The sequence below is a fragment of the Mesoplodon densirostris genome, chromosome 6, assembly GCF_025265405.1.
Source record: "Mesoplodon densirostris isolate mMesDen1 chromosome 6, mMesDen1 primary haplotype, whole genome shotgun sequence".
Lineage (NCBI taxonomy): Eukaryota > Metazoa > Chordata > Mammalia > Artiodactyla > Ziphiidae > Mesoplodon > Mesoplodon densirostris.
The window spans coordinates 70777745-70802770 of NC_082666.1; the positions used below are offsets into that span (position 1 = coordinate 70777745).

Below are 25026 nucleotides of genomic sequence, written 5' to 3' on the forward strand. Positions count from 1 at the left end.
CTCTTTTGGGAGCCCACTGAATTCGATTTAAGTTCTTCACCTGTTACCTGTAAGTTCTTCAGCTATTAAGAGGACATAAAAATACTTTCTTTTCAGGATTCTTATGAGAATCAAATGAGATAGTGTATTAAAGCACTTAGCACAGTGTTTGGCTCATGGAGGGTATTCAAGAAATAACAGCTATTATTTTTCTTAGTCGGTTAAATGGTGACAATGGTTACCTCACATGGTTATGAAGACCTGTGATTAGATCACTGTACGTGGAAGCATGAGGCTAGGTCTCCTCTGCGCAGTCCTGTTTCTAATATGAAGAGCCAGGCGCTTCCCAGAGCGTATTCTAACGCTCCTTGCGAAAGCTGAGCCATTGCCTTCTTCATGATGTGTAAATGATGAACCTCGTGCATTCTTTTTTTTAATTAATTAATTTATTTATTCATTTATTTTTGGCTGCTTTGGGTCTTCATTGCTGCGCGCAGGCTTTCTATAGTTGCAGCGAGCCTGGGGCTACTCTTCGTTGCTCTGCAGCATGTGGGATCTTCCCGGACCAGGGCTCGAATCCGTGTCCCCTGCATTGGCAGGCAGATCCTCAACCACCGCGCCACCAGGGAAGCCCCCTCGTGCATTCTTTTAAAAGCAATCTCTCTTTTCTCACGTTTCTAGGTTTATGGTTATCTTTCCATTTATTAATCTCTGTCCCCACACCAGCCAGGGAAGCCCTGAATAAGAAGGTACATCCATCACGCCCAGCCGGGTGTTGGCCCTGCCGCGGAGCCTGCCCGCAATCTGCCCGAAGAACCTGGGTCGCGGCGCGGCGGGACCGGCCAATCAGAAGAAGTTTGGCCCTTTGCAGTTTCCGTCCGCTCACTAGGAGGCGCTGCGGCCGCCGCGGCGGCTCCCGGGGCTGTCGACAGCCGGGGCGGTTGGGCTGGCGGCTGACGCTCGTGGCCATGGAGTGGGGCTCGGAGTCGGGAGCTGTGAGGCGGCACCGCATCGGAGGGGAGCGCCGGGATGGCCCGGCGGCCGCGCCGCAACTGGAGAGGGAGGCCCTGGCGCAGAAGCCCCTGGCGGACGCGTGCGGCGGCGACGCGAGGACGCGGAAGCGGAGCGGGGAGGGGAGCGGCGGCGCGAGCCGGGGCGCGGGAACCGGACTGTCTGAGGCGCGCGCCGCGCTGGGGCTGGCGCTTTACCTGCTCGCGCTGCGGGCGCTCGTGCACCTCTCGCTGCAGCAGCTCGTGGTGCGTGGGGCCGCTGTTGGCCACCGCGGAGAGTTCGACGCACGCCAAGCCAGGTACTGCCGCCTCCGCCGGGCCCGGGCGTCCCTTTTCGGTGCACACCTGACCCAGCCGGGCCTCCCGGGCTCGCCGCCCCCGCCCGGCTGCACGTGGGGTGGGGTGGCCTGGCGCGTACCCCCAATTTGCGGGTCGCAGGGCTCGCGCGGTCCCCTTTTAAGCTCGTGGTACAGGTGCGGGTGGCCAGGGTGATTGCGCCGGCTTTTCCATCCCTTTTTTGCCTCACCTGCAGATGGTTTGGTTATTAGTAATCGCCCATCTTTCGGAGCAACTTACCCTTTTTACTAGTTCTCCTACTTTGCAAGTGAGATGAAAGGCTGTGAGGTTTGTGGACCCAGTTCGGTTTTCTGGGAAGGGTCCGAAGGGGCTAATGCAGTGGTCTAAATCTTTGAGGGTCACAGGTCTCAAACCTGAGAGCTATGGAGGCTCTCCCTGGAAGACGGCACATTCAAAATTTTACTATTTCAGAACTTCTCAATTTCCTGGAGTTTGTCCTTGGGTCCTTGGTTTGGTGTGTAAGATTTGGCTTTTTTTTTTTTTTTTTAAAGAGACCTTTAAGTATACTAAGAAACGTGAATTAAGTCAAAGGTACTGTGACCTAAGTGTGTCAAAGCTCATAAAATCATAAGCTAGCAGATTTTTCAACAGCCATGGTGTTTTAGAGAACTTTTCCTTTTAAGTGCAAAGTGCTGGAAGCTTATTTTCTTAAAGGCTTTCTGATACACGCCTCCCCACCGCCTGTTTTCCTCACTTGGAATGCAGTGAAAAGACAAAAAAATTTTTTGTTTATTTTAGGGGTAGAGTTGGTTTTGGCCTGAATTGAAGTTACTTGGCCTTGTGTGCACAATGGGAGGGCTGAGTCCATTCTTCAAAAGTTTTTCTTTGCTTATTTAACCTCTTGACTTAATTATCTTTGCTCTTGGTTTCTGCTACTTAGAATCAGTAACCCAGCGTCAGTAACCCTCCAGAGTGGGACACAATGAAATTGTATTCTGTCCTGTCTAGCCATCAGCAGTTATACATTTTGAATAAAATCTCTTGTTTTTGTATTGATTCGATATGGGGGTTGGGAGAAGTTGGGAGTTGGAGTGAGTGTAGAAAACTGAAGGGATGAACTCATGGAAGGCCAAATAAAATGATGGAACTTTGCAAGTGATTTTCACATGTTACCTGAAATACTAAAGGCAGCCTCTTTTATGTGAGAAGTCAGAGAACTTGTTCTTTGGGAAGGGGAAGTGTGGAGGAAAAGTTGCTGTGTGCTAAGTGTTAGTTTTAAGCCTAGGACGCCTTGTCATCATGATTCTTCTGGTTGCTTCCAGGGATTATCTTGAACACATAACATCCATTGGCCCCAGGACTACAGGAAGTCCAGAAAATGAGATTCTGACAGTGCGTTACCTTTTGGAACAGATTAAACTGATTGAAGTTCAGAGCAACAGCCTTCACAGGATTTCAGTAGATGTACAACGGCCCACAGGCTCCTTTAGCATTGACTTTTTGGGAGGGTTTACAAGCTACTATGACAACATCACCAACGTTGTGGTAAAGCTGGAACCCAGAGATGGAGCCCAGCATGCTGTCCTGGCCAACTGTCATTTTGACTCAGTGGCAAACTCACCAGGTTTGTGCCTGTTTTTTAGTCATTTTGAAATCCTCACAACAAGAAAGCTTGTTAACTGCAAGCTGCTTGAGCAGTTGTGGGCACTATTTTCTTAGACAAATCTTTTCATTGCGATGGAAGATAGGATAATTAGAATAATTATCATTTAGTTTAAGGTCTACCTTTCAGTGTTTTCTCAAGTGCTTTGTTTACTTAATTTTTAAACATTACTGCCAGCAGCCCAGCGACAGGGCATCGAGTATTTCTGGCAGACTGAAATAGCCTTATCAGTGTTACCAGTGTGTGTTCTTCAGTCATGGAATTAGGTCCTGCCACTTCAAGTGTTTACTCAGCTAGGTGTCGTGCTAGGCTTTGGGGTTACGGGATAAAGGAACAGTACTGGCCTTCAAGGGACACATGGTTTGGAGGCTCACTCTCCTAGCAGTTTCTGTCGACCTATAACGTGAGAATGTTGGTCCATTGGGGATGCCATACTGGTAGAGTACCTCATTAATCCATAAATCTTGCCCTGAAAATACTCTGGCAGAATAGAGTACTTGATGTTTAGGACAGTGCCTGACCAGTAAATATTTGTTGAATTCAATATCTCCTAAATTGAACTTCAAGTTTTTAGAGTAGGATTCCTCAGAAAAAGGTTTTCAGTAGCTAGAAATTGTAAATACGGAAGAATAGAAAATAATAGCAGTTTGCAATGAGATGGCATCTGGTTCAGTCCCCTCATTTGACACAGGAATACACTTAGCTGATCACCACTGATCTGAGACAGGGCCAGGACCTGGGTTTCCTGGCTAGTCAGTTCTTTTAGCTATATTTGAAAGGAAGGAGAGTATTAGGATGTAGTTAATGTTCCCTTTGGCAAACTACTTAACTTCTTTCCTCAGTTTCTAATCTGAAAAATGGCGATATAACAGTACTTTCCTAATGGCATTGCTTAGAGGATTAAATGCGGATTAAATACGAGTAAAATAGTAGAATAGCAACTGGCATGAAAAATCCTTTTTTTTTTTTACAATTAGTAGTTATTTAATATTAAGTACTTCCGGATTGCTTAAACTTAAACCAGCCCCAATATGAACATCTAGAGTTATACAAACTATAAATTAAAATTTATGTGCTTGATAAAATTATTCATACTAGGGTATCTTTAATTAGGAATCTTGCCAATTGCATTTAGAATGTAACATGCTTTTTCAAAAATTAGTATACACTCATCTGTTTTATAAAGTCAGAAATACCTTTGTGTGTGCTGGGGAAATTAGTGGTCTTGTATGTCCATTTCAAAGCGATAATAAAATAAGCATCACCCTATGCCCACTATTTTGATGCTTGAAATCTAGGAAGGGACAAATTAACATCATGGTTATTTAAGAGCATTATATAAGAAAGACATGTATACAAGTATCAGAAACAAACAGTACCAAATGTTAGAAATCACATATATGGAGTCCGGTAATGAAAGGATGGCATTTTGTGGGTTACTGGAACCCATTTTTTTTTTTTTTTTTTGCTGTACGTGGGCCTCTCACTGTTGTGACCTCTCCCGTTGCGGAGCACAGGCTCAGCGGCCATGGCTCACGGGCCCAGCCGCTCCACGGCATGTGGGATCTTCCCAGACCAGGGCATGAACCCGTGTCCCCTGCATCAGCAGGCGGACTCTCAACCACTGCGCCACCAGGGAAGCCCCTGGAACCCATTTTTAACTAAAATTTTGTAAGGATACCTATGCCAACAATCTCAGGGAAATTTCTGTCATTAATAAATTGTTAAAAATAGTTTTTAAAACGCTCATAAAATAGACTGTCACCTAAATTTTTTTAGTGGATGAACAAACTGAAACATACTTCTCAGCAAGGTATCTGGAACTTAGGAACTGATACCAATTAGGAGTAATGTTACCTACAGAAAGGCCTTAAATATCTTCTTGGGTTTGCTGCATGGTTCCAGGTTGTTACTCTGGGGCTGGCTTCAGTTTCAGGGTTAATTCTAAATGGAAAGGGATGTTGGTTAAGCATCCAGCCCTTATAGATACTGTCCTCTAACTTCCTCACTTTCTTAAAGATACCTGACCCTTCTCTAGGTTTATTCTCAGACACCAGAGCCATTAAAATAAAGGAAGATAAAAGGACAGTTTAACTTTTAATCAACTTTATAGAGATAAATATCTTTAAATTTCCATTTCTCTTCCTTTGAATAAAGAAAAATTTTTACTGCTTTTTATTTTAAAGTAAGAGTCACAGTCTCAAAGTTAAAAATCATTTGTTTCCTTTGGTTTTTGAAAGGTGGCACTTTTTACTGATAGCTACATTATACTTCCTGCTTGATAGTACTTAGGTAATTATTACTTTGTTTCACTTCGATTAAAATACAATCCAGTAATCACTACTGAGACAAGTATAGCTAATAAGTAGTTTCTTCTCAAGTAGGAATGGGGTCTGGAATTTAACAGCACCAAAACAAGCATTTTAGCTGGCTGCAGAACCTTCTTTAAGTTTGCAAAGAGGAGAAGGAAAAGCGAACAGTGAATGCCTACCACATGCTAGGCACTGTGCATTACCTTGTAATCCTTACAACACAACTGTGAAATATAGATGTCATTAATCTGCTCTCTAGACCAGGAAATAGTAAAGGGGCAGAGCGAGAATTTACATCCAAGTCTTTTCTTACTCTAAAAACCACACTATTCTCTGTAGCACCCTGCCTCCCACTGTGTAAACCCAGAAATGCTGTTGCCTGGGTTGTTACTGTGCCTGTTTACTTTGATTATTCTTTGAACTTTTTATTATGGAAAATTTCAAATATATACAGAAAGAGAATCGTTTAATGAACCTGAGTGTACCTGTCACCCAGCTTCAACAGTTCAATCTTGCTTCTTCTCTACTGCCCTACCCCCCACCCCAACCTTGACTATTTTAAAGCAGATCTCAGCTATATCAGTTCCTCTGTAAGTATTTTGGGCTGTCTTGTTGAAAGATAAGGACTCTTTTTTTTTTTTTTTTGACATGTTCATAATACCATGAATTACCTCACTGAAAAACTTAACAATAATTCCTTAATATCATCAAATATCCAGTCAGTTCCTTAATGACCTCTTATGGTACTTTAAAAAAAGTCTTGGCCCTAAAGTCATCTTTATAATCACCTTTAATTAATATATAAAGTTTGTGAATTAGGAGGTTAAGTGATTTGATGAGGTTCTCTGCTTTATCAGTGCTGGGACCAAAGATTACTACTCAGGTCATTAGTCTCCTTTCCTGTATCTTATTAGATTGGGTGTCTTCTTTGTACTTTTTCATCACATGATCCCCTTGGAGAAACTTTAAAAAATGCTACACTATCCACACTGACCCCTCTTATGATTTTGGCAGGAAAACTAGCAGGAAGGGAGTGGGTGGCAGTTGGAGATGACATAGGAAACCGTGAACACCAGAAGTGAGGATAGTACAGAGGACGTGGAATAAGGATAAAGAATTTTAAAAATTGCTTTGGGCGATGAGAATGCCAGTTTTCAATATTGCCTTAGGTCCCTTCTGGTTGATTATTCAACAGGTATTAATTGAGCAACTATTGCGGGGCCAGGCATAGTTCCAGATACTGAGAGTAAATCAGCAAGCAAACCAAAGATTCCCGTTCTCCTGGAGTTCACTGCTGGTGGGTGTAGTTATCACCAGATTATGACAGGGCTACGCTACTTGCAGCTATTGTGATGCTTCCTTGATGAGAAAACTCTGTTTCTTGCCATAATGGTTCATACTGTAAAGGTTTTAAAATCTGAGAAGCAAATCTGTTTTTCTGATTTAAAGGTGCCAGTGATGATGCAGTTAGCTGTTCAGTGATGCTGGAAGTCCTTCGTGTCTTGTCAACATCTTCAGAAGCCTTGCATCATGCTGTCATATTTCTCTTTAATGGTGCTGAGGAAAATGTCTTGCAAGTGAGATTTTACTGTTTTAAAGACTAGGCTTGAGTAATAATGGTAATGAGAATAATAATAATAACAATAGCTAACACTTATGCATTTTGATTATTCATTCGAGTAGTATCATAAAATGACATACAAAAGAGATACTGTACTGGGCAGTACTTTAAAAAAATCTACAGCCGCTTACGTATACATGTTTAATATTTGAAAACTCAACTTAGAACAGATCGTCTTGGCAGTGTTTTATTCATAAAAGGGCTCTGATGGCATAATTATTCGCCTCAGGTTTTCTAGAGTTTCAGAGATGTTTTGAGGCAGGCACACGGCATGAATGCCCAACCACGGGGATAGTGCCTTCCCTTCTATTGTTTTGCACTTTCTTTTGCACAGGCTCACACTTACTAAAGATGTTGTTTGGCTGCACTCATGGAAATCAGGCTGCCTTCTGTGAAGAGTGACTTTCTGCTGAGCAAACTGCACACGGCCATTAGGCAGAGAGAGACACACAGATAGATGTCTTTAGATCCTGCCTTTGAAAAAAATGATTGGTTTTTTTTAATTCTTCCCCTCATCAACATAGACGTTCCGTCCTTAAAAAAAGCAAAATAAAGACTTTAATAGTGTAAGATTGTTTAACTGATATCTGTTTTCTTTCCTTCTCATTCAGGCCAGTCATGGTTTTATTACCCAGCACCCGTGGGCCAGCTTGATTCGTGCATTTATTAACCTGGAGGCCGCGGGTGTAGGAGGGAAAGAACTTGTATTCCAAACAGGTGTGTGAGGCTGTACGTTGTATATTTTAATGCTATTTTTGTTTTTATAAAAGTGGAAGTTTTTTGAATGTAAATAATCTAATGAAATGAACATTCTTTTAAAATCAAGAGACAGTTTTAGCTTGTCTTTTTGAAGTTTTTAACAAAATAATATTAATTTTAATGTCATAAAAATCCAGTAATATGAATCAGAGTTCAGAGCTCAGATTTGTTTAGTTAGGGCATACTAAAATCTGATGTTGGTCGTTTCATGCCATTTTTCTGCTCTATTAGAAATTTGGGTAATGTATTTTAGCCAGAGATGTAGCATTTGCTAGAAGCTTAATAATGAGGAGTGTTTTGAGGTATGAGGTGGGCTAGGGGAAGTGAGGAAGGTGATATGGGAACTTGTTTTTTATTTTTTAGCACCCTTCACAGACATGATATTGTTTAAGTTATAGAGGTATGCTAAGTGCTAAGTATGTCTTCATAACCTAAACAGTACCACATTTTAATATTCTCCATCCAACTTACTTCAGACTTTTACCACTCAAAATGAATGTATATTTTAACTTCAGCCAAACCTTTGAGCATCTCAAGGTTATGAGGTCAGAAGCAAGGTTCTCCTGTCTTTTCACCTCAAACCTTTCTGCTTACTCTTCGTCTGAATAATGAGAAGAAGCTGGTACCTAATATCTGTAGGGGTCAGTGGATGCAACACTATTATCCATTTTCCTCTAATTCTTGGATGTCAGTCAGGATAAGAGGAACACTTGATATAACAACCACCAGATCAAAAAGCAGCAAGAGAACATTCTGTAAGCGAAGAGGGCACTGTGTCTTTCTTTTCTCTGGTGAAAATACTAGGGCTGCACATGGGCAGGAGTGTGTCTTTGTATATTTTCCCTCCTGGAAGTGTACTATAATTTAAGTACCTTCACATCCATACTTTTTAATTTGTTATCACTGGACCCTGCCCCTGTACTTCTAGGACCCAGAGAAGAACCAGTCTGAAGGTTTAGTGTGTGCCTTTCCTGAATTTTTTCTGTGCATATTTATTAATGCATACATATTCTGTGTGTATATATATATATATATATATATATATATATATATTTTTTTTTTTTTCTTTTTGCGGTATGTGGGCCTCTCACTGTTGTGGCCTCTCCCGTTGCGGAGCACAGGCTCCGGATGCGCAGGCCCAGCGGCCATGGCTCACGGGCCCAGCCGCTCCGCGGCATATGGGATCCTCCCAGACCGGGGCACGAACCCGTATCCCCTGCATCGGCAGGCGGACTCTTAACCACTGCGCCACCAGGGAGGCCCTGTGTGTATATATTAATATATCTTTCGTACATATAATCCAGAGAGGTTAAAACACATTTACCTAACTCCTGGGTATACATTAAAAAAATTTTTTTTGAATAGTTACATGCACTGCAATGTTCCTGGCAGCATTATTTACAATTGCCAAGGTATGGAAGCAACCTAAGTGTCCATCAACAGGTGAATGGATAGTGTGTGTGTGTACACAATGGAACACTACTCAGCCATGAAAAAGAATGAAATTTTGCCATTTGCAGCAATATGAATGGACTTGGAGGGCATTATGCTAAGTGAAATCAGTCAGAGAAAGACAAATACTGTATGATACCACTTATATGTGGAATCTAAAAAATACAACAGACTAGTAAATATAACAAAAAGGAGGCAGACTCACAGATATAGAGCACAAACTAGTGGTTACCAGGGAGGAGGGGAGGGGCACTATAGGGGTAGGGGAGTAGGAGGTACAAACTGTTGGGTGTAAGACAGGCTCAAGGATGTGTTGTGCAACATGGGGAATATAGCCAATATTTTGTAATAACTTTAAATGGAAAGTAACCTTTAAAAATTGTGTTTCAAAAAAAAAATACTTACCTAGGGTTAGCAAGGGCTAGACCCAAGTAATTTCATTTATTTATTTACATTTACTGAGTACTCATTTATGCTAGATCTAATTTACAGTCCGTGATCTTTTTATTAAATGCGGACAGTTAGACATAAAACTTCTACAGTTTACATTTTAGACATAATTGCATTATTTGGAAGGATATAAACAAACTGTTAGTAACAGTCACTGCTGGATGGTGGGCATTGCTGTCGGAGCTGTGGTGGGTGTGACTAGAGTGGAGGACGGGGCAAAATGTGAAAAGCCAATTTGAACTCTCCACTGCTTCATAAACTTACAACCAGAATTGCCGTTACAGCTTTACTGATACTCTTTATAGTTTTCTGTATTGTTTAAATTTTTTTGCATTTCATATGATTACTTTAATAATAAAGACAGACTTGTTACTAGTTAGCAATATATATGCAATTTAAATGTTTTACTCATTCTAAAATAAAATCCTCGTATTTCAAACTTAAGTTTTTTCTAGAGGGGCATCCTACAAATATTTGTAAAGAATGTTTCCCCCCTTTCTTTGAGTTTTTGTATGCTGTTTTCCCTCTAGGTTTTGGTAGCTTATTCTTGTGGCTAAACTGTATACCTGAAAGCTTTCTGGGCACTTTCTGACAGTCTAATACCTTCCCCAGTATTTCTCTCACTTCCAGATGCCCTTCCTACAAAAGACTAGCTTTCTGTGGGGATTGCTTTCAGAAAGCTAGGTACTGTTGCTTCCATGTCTGAAGAGGGAGGATGAGGCCTGGAGTCCTGGGGAGCTCTGCCAGACCACCCTGTCCTCAGCTTCTGCAACAGGTGCTTTTATCCTGCACAGTAGCGCTTGTCCTGCCCTGGGAACGTTTCCGTTAAAACAGTTTGTCCTCTCTAGTGCTCCATTGTCACTTCAGAGAGACATTTGTTTGGGGAGTTTTTAGTGACTAGAATAATCATTACTACCTAATTTTTTTTAAAATTTATTTTATTTATTGATTTTTGGCTGCATTGGGTCTTCGTTGCTACGCGTGGGCTTTCTCTAGGTGCCGCGACTGGGGGCTACTCTTCATTGTGGTGCATGGGCTTCTCATTGCGGTGGCTTCTCTTGTTGTGGAGCATGGGCTCTAGGCCCGCGGGTTTCAGTAGTTGTGGCACACGGGCTCAGTAGTTGTGGCGCGCAGGCTCAGTAGCTGTGGCGCATGGGCTTAGTTGCTGCGCGGCATGTGGGATCTTCCCGGACCTGGGCTTGAACCTGTGCCCACTGCATTGGCAGGCGGATTCTCAACCACTGCGCCACTAGGGAAGCCCCTTAGAGTATTTTTTGAGGTTCATCCATGTTGTAGCGTGTATCAGTACTTCATTCTTTTTTTTTTTTCACCACGCGGCTTGCGAGATCTTAGTTCCTCACCAGGAATTGAACCCGAGTCCTTGTCAGTGGAAGCGCAGAGTCCTGATCACTGAACCGCCAGGGATTCCCAAGTACTTCATTCTTTTTTATGGCTAGATTATATTACATTGTATGGATATCCTGCATTTCATTGATCCATTCATCAGCTGATGGGCATCTGGATTGTTTCCACTTTTAGGCTATTATGAATAATGCCACTATGAGCATTTGTGTGTAAGTCTTTGTGTGGACATATAGTTTAATTTCTTTTGGGTGGATTCCTAAGAATGGCATTCCTGGGTCATATGGTAAATTTATGTTTTAACTTTTTAAGAAACTGCTAAACCAAGTAAGTTTTATTTTAGAAGAAATGTAAATTCAAATAAGAGTAAGAATTTTTTTAATACTAGATTTGCAAAAAAGTAAGTAGAATGATAATGCCCAGTTCTGATGAATACAGAGGAACAGGCATTTTCAAACACGATTGGTGGAAGTATAGATTGGTGCAGTTTTGGGGCAGTTTGGCCATATGTATCACTTTAAAAAATGTACAGACCCTCTGTCCAGCAGGTCCACTTGCAGGAATTTATCCTGTAGGAATAGTTGCACATAGATGCATAGGTCTAAGTACTGCATGATCTTCTCAGCTTTTCTTCATAAGAATGAAAAACTGAAAACACCTTCCACGTCCATGCATAAGGGACTGGTTATACTAGTGTTGAGTTAAACATCTTACTTGGCTTCCATAATAATATTTGCTGCTCTCAGTCTCCTTTTTTAGTTCCTTCTTTTTTTGCTTATTCTGGGTGTTGATGCTACCAACTAAAGGTAGAAGAAAGCAGAGCAGAGGGAATGATGCTGTTTGTGAGTTGGTTCTGGACTTCCAGAGAACTTTGACTTTTCATTGTTGACATTGCAATCTGCTTCCCCTCAATATCACACATGCTCATGCCCTTTGCTTTAAGAAAGATGGGATTCCTTCTTTAAGAAGAAATGGGTACACAAGAAACTGGAAGCATCGTGGGATTTAGATGATGGCAGGAGAAAGACTGTAAGGTGAAAATATTTCTGTGTGTGCCTCCCACCTTCCTCTGTGAGATAATTAAGATAAGAGCTTTCTGGGGGAGGCAGGATAGGTAGTGATTAAGAGCACAGCCTCTGTATTCTGCTGACCCAAGTTCCAATCTCAGCTGTAGCATTGCAACCTTGGAGCTCCATGCTTCAGCTCCTCATCAGTAAAACTGGGATAATATAGGATTAATAACCAGTGAGTAGAATCCTCAAGTCTGTAATTTCTTGTTTAAGAGCTGCCTTTGCCCTGTTTATATCACAGAGAGTATCTTACTCAGTAGTTCATCTGCTTTCCCCATCCCAGTCTCCCCAGTCTTCCCTTTTTCACCAACACTTGACCTGTCTGTGACCTGTAGGCCTCAGTGGACAATCAGTGAGAGGATGGAGTAGGGCTGGAGCACTACTGTGCAGCAGTGTGATCTGAAAGGGGTCAGAGGCCAGGTAGTGGCTATTCGAAACCCTTTCCTACTGATGGATCTTACGTTTTTCTCAAATATTTTTTATGGTACAATGCATAAAGTGAACTTAAACTGATGATATCCTTAGGTGTCTTTATTTCATCTTTTATTATAAACTAAGAAAAGTACACAGCTCTGAGAGTGCTCAGCTTAATGAATTTTTACAGACTGAATAAGTCATGTAACGAGAACCCAGCTCAAGATTGAGAGTATTGTGGGTACTCCAGAAGCCTGAAGCCTCCTCTGTGTCCCTTCTCAGTCTTCCTTCCCCAAGATTACCCCATTCTAACTAATGCCTTGATAGATTTAATCTTGCTTGTGTTTGAACTTTCTGTAAATTGACTCATACGCTATGTTTTCTTTTGTGTATGGCTTTTTTTCACTCAGTATTATGTCTGTAAGATTCCTCTATGTTGTGTTTAGTTCATTCTTTTTCATTGCTGAATAATATTCCACTGACAAGGATATCCATTCTACTAGTGATGTTAGGTTGCTTCTAGGCTTTGGCTCTTATGAGTGGTTTTAGGAACATTCTTATGAGTGTCTTTAGCACACATGTTTGTGTATGCACGTTTCTGAGTGGAACTACTGAGTCATAAGGTGTGTGTAATTTCAGCTTTGGTAGATAACTTTTGGTAGATATATGCCATACTTGGATGCAAAAATCCTAAATAAAATGTTATTAACACTGGTTTTGAATCCAGCAATATATGTGTATTTATGTGTATGTGTGTATGTGTACATATATGTATATGTACATACAAAAAAGATAATGCTTTCCAACCAAGTTGAGCTTATTTCAGGAATACAAGATTTTTTAAGTTTCAGGTGTACAACCTAGTGACTCAATATTTGTATATATTGCAAAATGATCATCAGTAAGTCTAGTTAACATTCATCACCATAAAGTTGCAAAGTTTTTTTCTTATGCTGAGAACTTTTAAGACCTGTTCTCTTAGCAACTTTCAAGTATACAAGACAGTATTATTAACTTAATCACCATGCTATACATACACTACACCCCCATGACTTATTTATTTTATAACTGGAAGTTTGTACCTTTTGACCACCTTCACCCATTTCACCCATCTCCCAATCCCCCCATCTCTGGCAACCACCAATCTGTTCTCTGTATCCATGAAGTCCTCTTTTTTTTTTTTGGTCAAGATTCCACATATAAGTGAGATTGTATGGTATTTTTCTTTCTCTGTCTGGCTTATTTCACTTAGGATAGGCTGAATAATATTCCATTGTGTGCGTGTGTGTATACACACACACATTTTCTTTATCCATCCATTGATGACATGGTTGCTTCCATGTCTTGGCTATTGTAAATAATGCTGCAGTGAACATGGGGATGCAGATATCTTTCTGAGTTAGACTTTGTTTTTTTGGATAAATACCTACAAGTCGAATCATATAGTAGGTCTATTTTTAAATTTTTTGAGGAACATCCGTACTGTTTTTCATAGTGGCTGCACCAGTTTACTTTCCCACCAAATTCACAAGGGTTTCCTTTTACCCACGTCCTCACCAACACTTACTTCTTGTCTTTTTGGTAATAGCCATTCTAACAGGTATGAGATGATATCTCACTGTGGTTTTGATTTGCATATCCCTGATGATTAGTGATGTTGAGCACCTTTCAGGGACCTCTTGGCCATCTGTTTGTCATCTTTGGAAAAAATGTCTATTCAGGTCATCTGTCCATTTTTCAGTCACATTGTTTGGGGGGTTTTTGCTCTTGATTTGTATGAATTCTTTATATTTTAGATATTAACCCCTTATCAGAAATGTGATTTGAAAATATTTTCTCTCATTCAGTACACTGCCTTTTTTATTTTGTTGATGGTTTCCTTTGCTGCCCAGAGGCTTTTTAGTTTGAAGTAGTCCCACTTGTTTGTTTTTTGCTTTTGTTGCCTTTGCTTTTGGTGTCAAACCCAAAAAATCATCACCAGGACCAGTGTCAAGGAGCTTACTGCCTATGGTTTCTCCTTGGAATTATATGATTTCAGTCTTTTAAAGTTTTATTTATTTATTTATTTATTTATTTATTTATTTATTTATTTATTTATTTATTTATTTATTCTGGCCACATGGCTTGCGGGATCTTAGTTCCCCAACCAGGGATCGAACCCGCCACCCCTGCATTGGAAGCTCGGAGTCTTAACTACTGGACCACCAGGGAAGTCCCTGATTTCAGTCTTATATGTTCACATCTTCAGTCCATTTTGAGTTAATTTTTGTGTATGGTGTAAGATAGTGGTCCCTTTCCATTATTTTGCTTGTGGTGGTTCAGTTTTCCCAATATCATTTATTTGAAAAGACTGTCCCTTACCAATTGTGTATTCTTGGCTCTTTTGTTGTAAATTAATTGACCATATATATGTGAGTTTACTTCTGAACTCTGTTCTGTTCCATTGATCTATGTTTCTGTTTTTATGCCAGTATTATACTGTTTTCATTACTAGCACTTTGTAATATAGTTTGCAATCAGGAAGTGTGATGTCTCTAGCTTTGTTCTTCTAAAGTCGCTTTGGCTATTTGGGGTCTTTTGTGGTTTCATACAAATTTTAGGATTGTTTGTTCTATTTCTGTGAAAAATGCCATTGGAATTTTGGTAGGGATTGCATTGAATCTGTAGATGCTTTGTGTGGCATGAACATTTTAACAATATTAATTTTTCCAGTCTGTGAGCACACAGTTTCTTCCATTTATTTGTGTTATCTTCAGTTTCTTTCATCAGTGTCTTAAAGTTTTCAGTGTACATTTCTTTCACCTCCTTGGTTAAATTTATTCCTTGGTATTTTATGCTTTTTTTTTTTTTTTTTTTTTTTTTTTTTTTTTTTTGCTGTACGCGGGCCTCTCACTGCTGTGGCCTCTCCCGTTGCGGAGCACAGGCTCCGGACACACAGGCCCCGCGGCCATGGCTCGCGGGCCCAGCCGCTCCGCAGCATGTGGGATCCTCCGGGATCGGGGCACGAACCCGTGTCCCCTGCATCGGCAGGCGGACTCTCAACCACTGCGCCACCAGGGAGGCCCTATTTTATGCTTTTTGATGCAATTGGAAATGGGATTATTTTCTTAATTTCTCTTTCTGATAGTTCATTATTAGTGTATAGAAATGCAAATGATTTTGTGGAATGATTTTACATCCTGCAGTTTTACTAATGGTAAATGAAGATGGCTTAATATTTGAGTCACTCCATGTAGTTCACCACATTATCAGAGTAAGGGAGAAAAACCATCTCAATTGATAATCTCAGCATAATTATCTCGGTAGATAAAGAGCAAGGATATGTTCCTTCAATAACAGTACATTTATCACACTCAAAAAATGTGACATTAATATAAAACTGTTAGTGAATAAACAGTACATATTCAGATTTCTATTGTTCTGATAACATCCTTTGTTTTGTTTTTTAGTCTGAGTTCCAATCCAGGATCAAATGTCAGATGTATTTTGATATATCACAGTCATTATATAACACGCACATAAAAAATATCAGTGTGAACTTAATTATTATAAAATGAATACCCTTCTAACCCCCACGTGTGAAAGAGGATAGACTCTTGCTACACCCTCCTGGAAGTTTTCCACCTGCCCCTTCTCAAATACAACTCCCTCCCTCTCATCTAAGGTTAGCCATTATCCTAATTTTTATGATCATTACTTTCTTTCCTTTATAGTTTAGCTTTACCTGTTTTTCAATGTGGTTTTAATATTTTAATCATATAACTTTATTAATGTCTAATTGTAATAGTAATAATATTTTAATATTTTAACATGATATGGTTTGATAATCTGTTTCCCCACCATCATTTTTCTTTTTCCTTTTACATTTGTGTTCTTCTCAGTGCATCACCTCAGAAGCATGTAATGTCTGTCTGATTACTGATGGTGTTAACCTTCTATCACTTGATTATATTTGCCAGGTTTTTGTACTTTGTAAAGTTACACCTTTGTAATAAATAGTTTGAGGCTGTGTAAATATCCTGTTTCTTATGAAACTTTGATCCTAGTTTTAGCAATCATTGATGATTCTTGCCCCAAAGCATTTTTACTATAATGTTAGCCAGATGCTGTTTTCTGGGTCCATCATTCTGTCTATAGTTAATAGTTGGAGTTCGCTAGAAGGAAGGCTTTCTTTTTTCCCTTGTGTGTATTTATTTCAGTGTTTCATGTATGTTTTATTTTATGGACTTTATATTCTGTTATAATCATTTTGATGCATGAATTGTTCCAGTTTAGGTCAGTGGCAGCCCCTTCAGCTGGTGCCTGTCCCTTTTTTTTTTTTTTTTTTTTTGCGGTACGCGGGCTTCTCACCGTTGTGGCCTCTCATGTTGCGGAGCACAGCCTCCGGACGCACAGGCTCAGCAGCCATGGCTCACAGGCCCAGCCTCTCGGCGGCATGTGGGATCTTCCCGGACCGGGGCACGAACCCATGTCCTCTGCGTCAGCAGGCGGACTCTCAACCACTGCGCCACCAGGGAAGCCCGTGCCTGTCCCTTTCACATGTCTCTGACATGTTTGTTTGAGCACTTTCTTACTTTCTGGCACAAGATGATCCCACTTATCAGTATTTTCCTAGGCTCAGATCTGGAATTGGGCATATCTCTAGGGAGAACTGGTTCTTTTAGTGGATAATGGTATTCAGAAGCAAAGATCTTGGTGCTGAGTAAGTTTTTTTAAAAATATTTATCCTATTTGGGGTTTGTAGGGCTTTTTGAACTCATAGCTTGGTATTTTCTGTAAGTTTTGGGAAATTATTGGCCTTTACCTCTTTAAACATTGCTTCTACTCCATTCTTTCTCCTCTTCCTCTGAGATTCCAGTTACTCATGTTAGACCTTTTCACTGTATCCCATATGTATTATAAGCATTTCTATGTTTTCCATCCCTATTTCCTTCTGTGCTTTAATTCTCTGGATCTGTAATTTTTTCTTCTGTTGTGTTTAACTTTGTATTAAACTATATATGTATTAAAATTCTTAACATCAATTATTATGCTTTTCAGTTCTAAGGTTTCCATTTGACTATGTCTCTCACTCTCTCTTTGTTAATAGGTTGTACTTGTCTAGTGAAATTCTGGCTATCATCTGTGTTTTTGAATAATTAATAATATTTATTTTAAAATCCATGCCTAGTAACTCCAGTCTCTGGGTCACTTGGGTGTCTGGTTCTGTAGTGTTTCTCCACCCCTTCCCTCCCCCACCGTTTATGGTTATTTTTTTCTGTAGGAAAGCAAATTGATTATCTGTTTATAAAGTTATAAAAATGTTAATATTCTTAGATTTCCTGAAATACAGTTACTTGATCTGTCTACAGCAGACAGCTTTTTGGTAAATTTAGTTGTAATATACAACCCTTGAATCTCAGTGGATTACAATAGCAAAGGCTTATTTGTTGCTTGCATTACATTCTGGTTCCTGAGTAACTGCAGCTACATCCCATGGTTATTATGTTCCATGTGTCTTATTCATTCTGAGACCTAGGCTGAAGGAGAAGCCCTCATCAGGGATGTTTTAATCTCAGGGCCAAAGTTAATGGGAGAGATGGACCATGTGATGGCTCTTCAGAGTCTTGTCAGTTGAAGTTCATTTCTGTCCCATTCACAATCCATTGACCAAAGCAATTTATGTATGTGCTACTTCCCCAGGGAGGCATTATAAGTTACATGGGAGGGAGGAGTGAATAATTGGGAACAATAATACAATATGTCTTGCTATCCTAAAGAAAAAACTCCCACATTTGAAAAAAGGTGTATGTACATGAAGATGTTAATGCAGAATTATTAATAATGATAAAAATTTATAGTAGTAAGGAACTTTATGATATATTCAGTGATTATGCAGTTCTTAAAATGATCACTGTAATATCTAGCAACATAGGAAAATGCATTTAGTACACTATTAAGTGAAAGAGCAATGTAGAGAGTATATATACCCTATCAATACAGCTATGTACACACAGTCATAAATTTGTAAGAAAATTGAAGATAGAAAAATGATAGTTATCTTAGTGGTTTTTCATTTTTAAACTTAAAGTTTTTATAGTGCTGTTTTTTTGTTTTGTTTTGTTTTTTGCAGTACGCGGGCCTCTCACTGTTGTGGTCTCTCCCGTTGCAGAGCACAGGCTCTGGACGCGCAGGCTCAGCGGCCATGGCTCACGGGCCCAGCCGCTCTGCGGCATGTGGAATCTTCCCGGACCAGGGCACGAACCCGTGTCCCCTGCATCGGCAAGTGGACTCTCAGCCACTGCGCCACCAGGGAAGCCCTAGTGCTGTTATTTTATAATTAAAAGCAATTTTGTTTTCTTAAAGGTTATTTTTCATTCTAAAAAGTCATACACATTTATCAAAGAAATGTTGGAAAATACAGAAAATAGGATTAAAAAAAACAAACTCTTGACCTATCTCCCCAAATCACCACAGTAACTATTTTAGGTGTGTTTAAAAAATTACTATATTAAAAATATTTACCAGATTAACCTTGTATTGTGTTGTCATGTTTCATTTCAGGTCCTGAAAATCCTTGGTTGGTCCAAGCTTATGTCTCAGCAGCTAAACACCCTTTTGCTTCCGTGGTGGCTCAGGAGGTTTTCCAGAGTGGAATCATTCCTTCAGATACTGACTTTCGTATCTACAGGGATTTTGGGAACATTCCAGGTATTCTGTCAGTCGTTACGGGCTTTTTTGTGACAATGATTAATCAAAAACAAGTTTTACATGTTGGAAGTTTGTGGGTGAGCAGCATTTTCTGAGAGCAAATTCTCTATGTGAAAACTGCATATTTTGACTTACTGAAAGAGAGATCCTGATAGTTTCTTTTTCTTTTAAACTCCAGTCTAATTTAAATGCTTCCCTTTTCTAGAACATGTCATCTTGGCCCACAGTGTGACAGAACAGGGGAGAACTGGTTAGCACTTCATTCCCAAAATATGGTAATAGATCCTTCAGGGATCTTTTTCATTGTTACCTTGCTTTGCCAATTGCCCTGGGGACTTGTACAGCTTATTTGAAGTTAAAATTTGGCTCTGGCCTGACAAGGATGTAGATGGCAAAGTTTTGATGACCTCCCGTGCTCAATATTCCTACCCCTGCTGTGTGAATTGTAATGCCCCAGTCATTATGTATTGAATTATGTACCATACCATAACTATTGGTTCTGTGAGAATTTGGAATAGAATTTACATCATGCATTCATGAATGTGACAAAGCAATCATGTCACTGCTTTTTTTTTCAGGAATTTAATACATTAAATTAATAATTTAATTTAATAAATTAGTAAATCTAATACATTAAACAAATAGGCCTAAAGTAAGGTTGATCTTTAAAATGACTTTTTTTTTTCTGTATGTCTTAGGAATAGACTTAGCTTTTATTGAGAATGGATACATTTATCACACCAAGTATGACACAGCGGACAGAATTCTAACAGATTCCATTCAGCGAGCAGGTTGGTATTCTAATTTAGACCTTTTTTTTTTTTTTTTCGCAGTACGCGGGCCTCTCACTGTGTGGCCTCTCCCGTTGCGGAGCACAGGCTCCGGACACGCAGGCTCAGCGGCCATGGCTCACAGGCCCAGCCGCTCCATGGTATATGGGATCTTTCTGGACCGGGGCAGGAACCCGTGTCCTCTGCATCAGCAGGCGGACTCTCAACCACTGCGCCATCAGGAAAGCCCATAATTTAGACTTTTGATATTAAGATGGAATACTATGGATGACCTGTAAACCTATAAGTATTCTGGGTCCTGTGCATTAGGGAGGCAGTGTATGGTGTAAATGAGGTGGGGCTTTGGAGTTAGATGAGGCTTTGAATTTTAGCCTTGAAATCTAGTTTAGCAGTTAAGAACATAAGACTATTCATTATGAGAAATTTGAAAGGGTCTTGACCCAGGGTTATGGTCAGATTGCTGAGTGATGAGAGTGTAGCCAAAATGGAAGCTATACATTGGAGGTGGTACAAGCACATGTTTGGGCAACTTGCCCAGGTCTGGAAAAGTTACATTGATCCAAGGTTGAGTGGTGAGGGCCAGTGAGTAGGTTATAGGACAGGTGTCAGGACAAGGGGCAAGGGAGTTAAAGTGTTTTCCAGAGAGATCTATAGTAAGGGGAGGTGAGTCTGTTGCTGAGCCTTAAAAAGAGTTGGTGGGATTTGGCACAGTGGAAAAGAGGATGTCCCAAGTAAGAGCACCGCACGAGTACGGTGTGTTTGTGTATGAGGGGCTGTTGGTGAGTAGATTGTCAGAGAATGGAGGTTGCATTTTCAGAAATAGAGGGAAATGAGGTATAAGTGTATAGGGTAGAGAAAATTGTAGAAAGCTTTAAAAATCAGCAAGAAGTTGCTGTAGGAATAAGGAATCATTAAAGGCCTGAGTACATGAATGAATGTTGGTTTAAAATGCTGTCAGTCTGGTGATGCAGTGTGGAGTGGATGGTGGAGATGGGGAGAGAGCCAGGAGTCAGGGCTGTTCCAACAGTAATTTTCTTGTGGAATAGTAAAGGACCTAGACTGGGGTGTTGACCAAAGACAGAAGTGAAAGCAAGGGGATAGAAAATTAGGTATATTTTGAATGTAAATTCAACAAAACTTGACAGATTAGATAGAAGGGGCAGCAAGGGGCAGCATCAGGCCTAGCTGGCTGGGGGAGAGATGATGCCATTGACCATTATGGGAACATGGGAAGGAGGCCCCCATCCAGAGCAGTCATGAAGAGGGGAAGGAGACTGAAGTCTGTCAGATGTAAGACGGAGGGTGTCTGTGAACTGACCAGATGAAAATATAGATACACTGTTAGAGCTCATGACAGAACTGGGTTTCTGGGTTTGGAAATTAAAGGCATAGAGAAAACCACAGAAGTATGGAGAATGGAAATGGTTTTTGGAAGAGGGAAGCAAAGGTAGAGGACTAAACTTGAGCTTTGAGGAAGACACATTCTAAGGTGTGACAGAAGAGCCAATGAAAGAAATCCCGCAGTAAGACAGAGGTGGTGTCTTCAGTGGAAAGAGAAAGTCAGTGGGATGAGCAGCAGGAAGAAATGCCAGTCATTCATGTCTTCTTGTAATTCTTCATTATTAAGTTCAAACTCATTTAGTCATTGATTGATATAACAGATATTTGTGACAACATCTGATGTGCCAGATTCTGCCTGATAATGACTCTCCCAGCTCTCCGGCTTCATTGCTGAATACTCTCTCTACTCATTCCGGACTTTTTTTCCACCCTGTATTTGGAACTTGCCCTCCTCAGGGCCTTCATCTACACAGATGAACAGTCTCAGTCTGGAGAATCTCTCCCCCGATGTAGCTCCTGTCCATCCTTTAGCTGTAAATTTCACTTCCTCGAGTGCTTCCCTGACTTCTCAAACTCCATTAGTCTCCCGTGATATGTTTTTAGGGGACTCTCTCCTTCTTACTTCTTTTTTTAATTGGGATATCATTGACATTCCTTATTAATTCTTAACACACGTGTAATAACTTGTTTGGTGTTTGTGAGCTTCATGAGCTTCTTGGTTCCCCACTGAATTTCTGGTATCTAGAGCAGTGTCTGCTACGTTAAATATATATTAAATGAAGAAGGACTAAGAAACAGCCACTGGGTTTGTCAACAGCGAGGGTAGAATTGATCAGGGAGTAGCTGTAATAAATAGCAGAGAAAAGATGAAGACCAGGTCACTGAGCTTTGAAGTGGAGAGGAAACAAGAGTAGGGGGCATGGACCTTAACTGAGATATTTAGTAAGAAAAGTGGGGGAGAGCAGTAGGATGGTAGAAAGCTATTTCTGTTCACAGTCTTTCTATGTATTTCTTTACTCCAACAGTGGATGGTTTATTCAACTTTGTTACCTTTTTTTTTTTTTTTTTTTACTAATAGGTGACAACATTTTAGCAGTTCTTAAATATCTAGCTACATCTGATATGTTGGCGGCTTCTTCTAAGTATCAACATGGAAACATGGTCTTCTTTGATGTGCTTGGCCTGTTTGTCATTGCCTACCCCTCTCGTGTTGGCTTGATAATTAACTACATGGCGGTAATGGCTGTTGCTTTATACCTGGGAAAGAAATTATTGCAGCCCCAAAATAAGAGTAAGTATTTTCCTTTAAAACTACAGGACTGGCACGGGTATGGAATTTGCCTGAAGTTTTTTAGTCACTTTGCTTATATCTTTCCAAGAAGTTAAAAATCTTAAGAAAAATAACATTTGATTTATACTGTTGTAAGAAATTTGTAAATGAATATCAGGTTGATATGCTCATTATACTTTTAGTCGTGGGAAGCAGGCAATTTTTATGTACTTATGCACTTCATAGAAGTACCACAAAAGCTTGTGGAAAATGGTTTGTAAAGATTGACTTTTAGTGAAGAGTCCCATTAAAAAGTCTTGTCCACACTACAGACCAATAGCACACTGTTCTGGAGTATAAATGAGCTTCTTCTGGTTAAATTGGTCTCCTTCTCTATGTTTTGTACTCTAAGTTGGTGTGTGCTGTTATCAGATAAAATATTTAGCAGCAATTTAAATACTCACTTATCACTGGTTATTTTCTCATGCTACTTCTATTACTGTGTTAGCTTCTTTTAGTAAGATTCTATATGGAACTTTGCCTTCCATTTCTGCTGTTATTTCAATACACAAAGCATCCCAAAGGTGATGAAGATTAAGACGACCCACTTTTCTAGCCAGGAATATATCTGAACTACTCCTGAAGACTTATCTCTTTGAGTCTTTTGTACGCACGGACTCTGAGTAGATGTCAATACTTGAATCTTATTCACTGATACTTATCCTGTGTAGTGTTTAACAAACCTTACCCCTAGGAAACTTCAGTATTTTCAATTACAATGGTGAATTTTGTTTTGATGTTTGCTCCTTTAATTCTACTGACTGGTTATGAAATTGATTTGATAAAGACGGTGATCTCTACTTTTTGTTTTCTCTCTATTAGCTGCTACCTACACAAAGGACTTCTTCTGTGGACTTGGCATCACTCTGATAAGCTGGTTTATTAGCTTGGTTACAGTTCTCATTATAGCAGTGTTCATCTCTCTTATTGGACAGTCTCTCTCATGGTATAACCACTTCTACGTCTCCGTTTGTCTGTATGGAACTGCAGCTGTTGCCAAAATAATATTCATACATACCCTCGCAAAAAGATTTCATTATGTGGTAAGTGTTGGGCATATTTATTGACTTCTTTTTGCTGCCTTCTAGGATTGAAGACAAACTCAGGTGGGTGTTCCTTGTGATTGGCCTTTTGAGCTGTCAAAGATTGTTTGTCATGGCTATAGATAATTGACTCCCAGATCTGTGTTGACTTTCTGGAAGGCTTCTCATTCTGAGGGTAGCAGACTTCAAATGAGGTTATAAAGCTGCAAACAGTTTGGGGTGTTGGTGACAGCAAGGTATGTTAGCATAGCCTTTTGCCTCTCCTGACTCTGGGGTTTTTGTAACCATGCTCTTTAATCTACCAGACTTTCTTGGGATCACCCAATTATTTATATTTGAATAGCTCTGTTTTCCACTGGACTGTAAGCTCCTTGAGGGCATGGATTGTTTTGTTCATTGTCCCCTGTGCTTAGGCAGTGTCTGAAACAGCACTAACACACAGTAAGTGTTTACTGTGTGAATGAACGTTGCACTTAAAGCTGCGCTTAAAGTTTTCAGTTTCCTTCACTTTTTTTTTTTTTTTTAACTTTTATGTTGTTGATGCAGATTCTGTCAGCATGCCTTTGTGGTCTGGGGGTTATACTGACATACTGCTAAGGAGATAGGGTTCCAAAATGATTTATGCTGACTTAGAGAATATAGCCATATTGTTATGGTTTCAACTGTATACCATTGTATTTTGTTTGGTAAAAACAAAATTAGGTATTAGGGTTATGAGATAATAGGACTAAAAATAAATTACAGTGAGAGAGCAAGCTGTGGTTTCTGATTTTCTAAGAGAGTTAAAGGGAAAATCTTTCTTAGTTCCGTCATTTTCAAGATGGCCAGTGTACACCTGTTTTTTCGGGTTGTACTGCTGGGGATTAGAATGGAGACATGGAAGACTATAATACAGCATCCTTTCACAAGGATGTCTTTGGTACCTGAACCTTGGTCTCAGCTTCAGTTCATGTTGGGATATGATCTGAGGAGCCCTTCTGTGTTTTAGGCCCTATTGAAGAAAGATTCTTTGAGATTAGCCATCTATTTATGGTTGAGCCAATGCTTGTATCTTAGTGGCTTCTGTCTCCAAAAGAGTTATACCATGGGGCTCAATTTCACATGCTTATTCTTAGTGCAATGGTATGTAACCAGTCAGAGCGTGGCTGACTGTCGTTGATACGGCATTGGGGTACAGTAGAGGGTAAGACAGAAATGCTTAGTAAAGTTCTATTTACTTTGACTGATTTCAGTTGTCTGATTACAAAACTTCGGGCTGAAGGCATAATGTAAAGAATAGTGTGTTTTATTTTCATTTCACAAATGGTCTTTGAGTATCCAGTGGGCTTCCATGCTAAGGCCTGGTACAGAGATTCAGGACATAGTCTTTTTCTTTGAGGAGCTCACAGTTTCATTTGGGGATGAAATGATGGGGAAGCCACAGGGGTTTCAGTACACTGGGA

At 40.1% G+C, this 25026-nt stretch overlaps 1 protein-coding gene across 1 annotated transcript in view; it reads left to right on the forward strand.

Moving 5' to 3' along the window:
• Positions 1-889: 889 nt before the first annotated feature.
• The window catches only part of ERMP1 (endoplasmic reticulum metallopeptidase 1), a 51861-nt gene continuing 27724 nt past the window's right edge, over positions 890-25026 (forward strand). Inside the window, exons 1-8 of the mRNA XM_060102186.1 lie at positions 890-1288; positions 2609-2910; positions 6711-6838; positions 7494-7599; positions 18933-19079; positions 19778-19870; positions 22290-22502; positions 23364-23584. Coding sequence (XP_059958169.1) covers positions 948-1288; positions 2609-2910; positions 6711-6838; positions 7494-7599; positions 18933-19079; positions 19778-19870; positions 22290-22502; positions 23364-23584 — 1551 coding nt within the window. The 5' untranslated portion in view covers positions 890-947. The remainder of the gene's footprint in view (positions 1289-2608; positions 2911-6710; positions 6839-7493; positions 7600-18932; positions 19080-19777; positions 19871-22289; positions 22503-23363; positions 23585-25026) is intronic.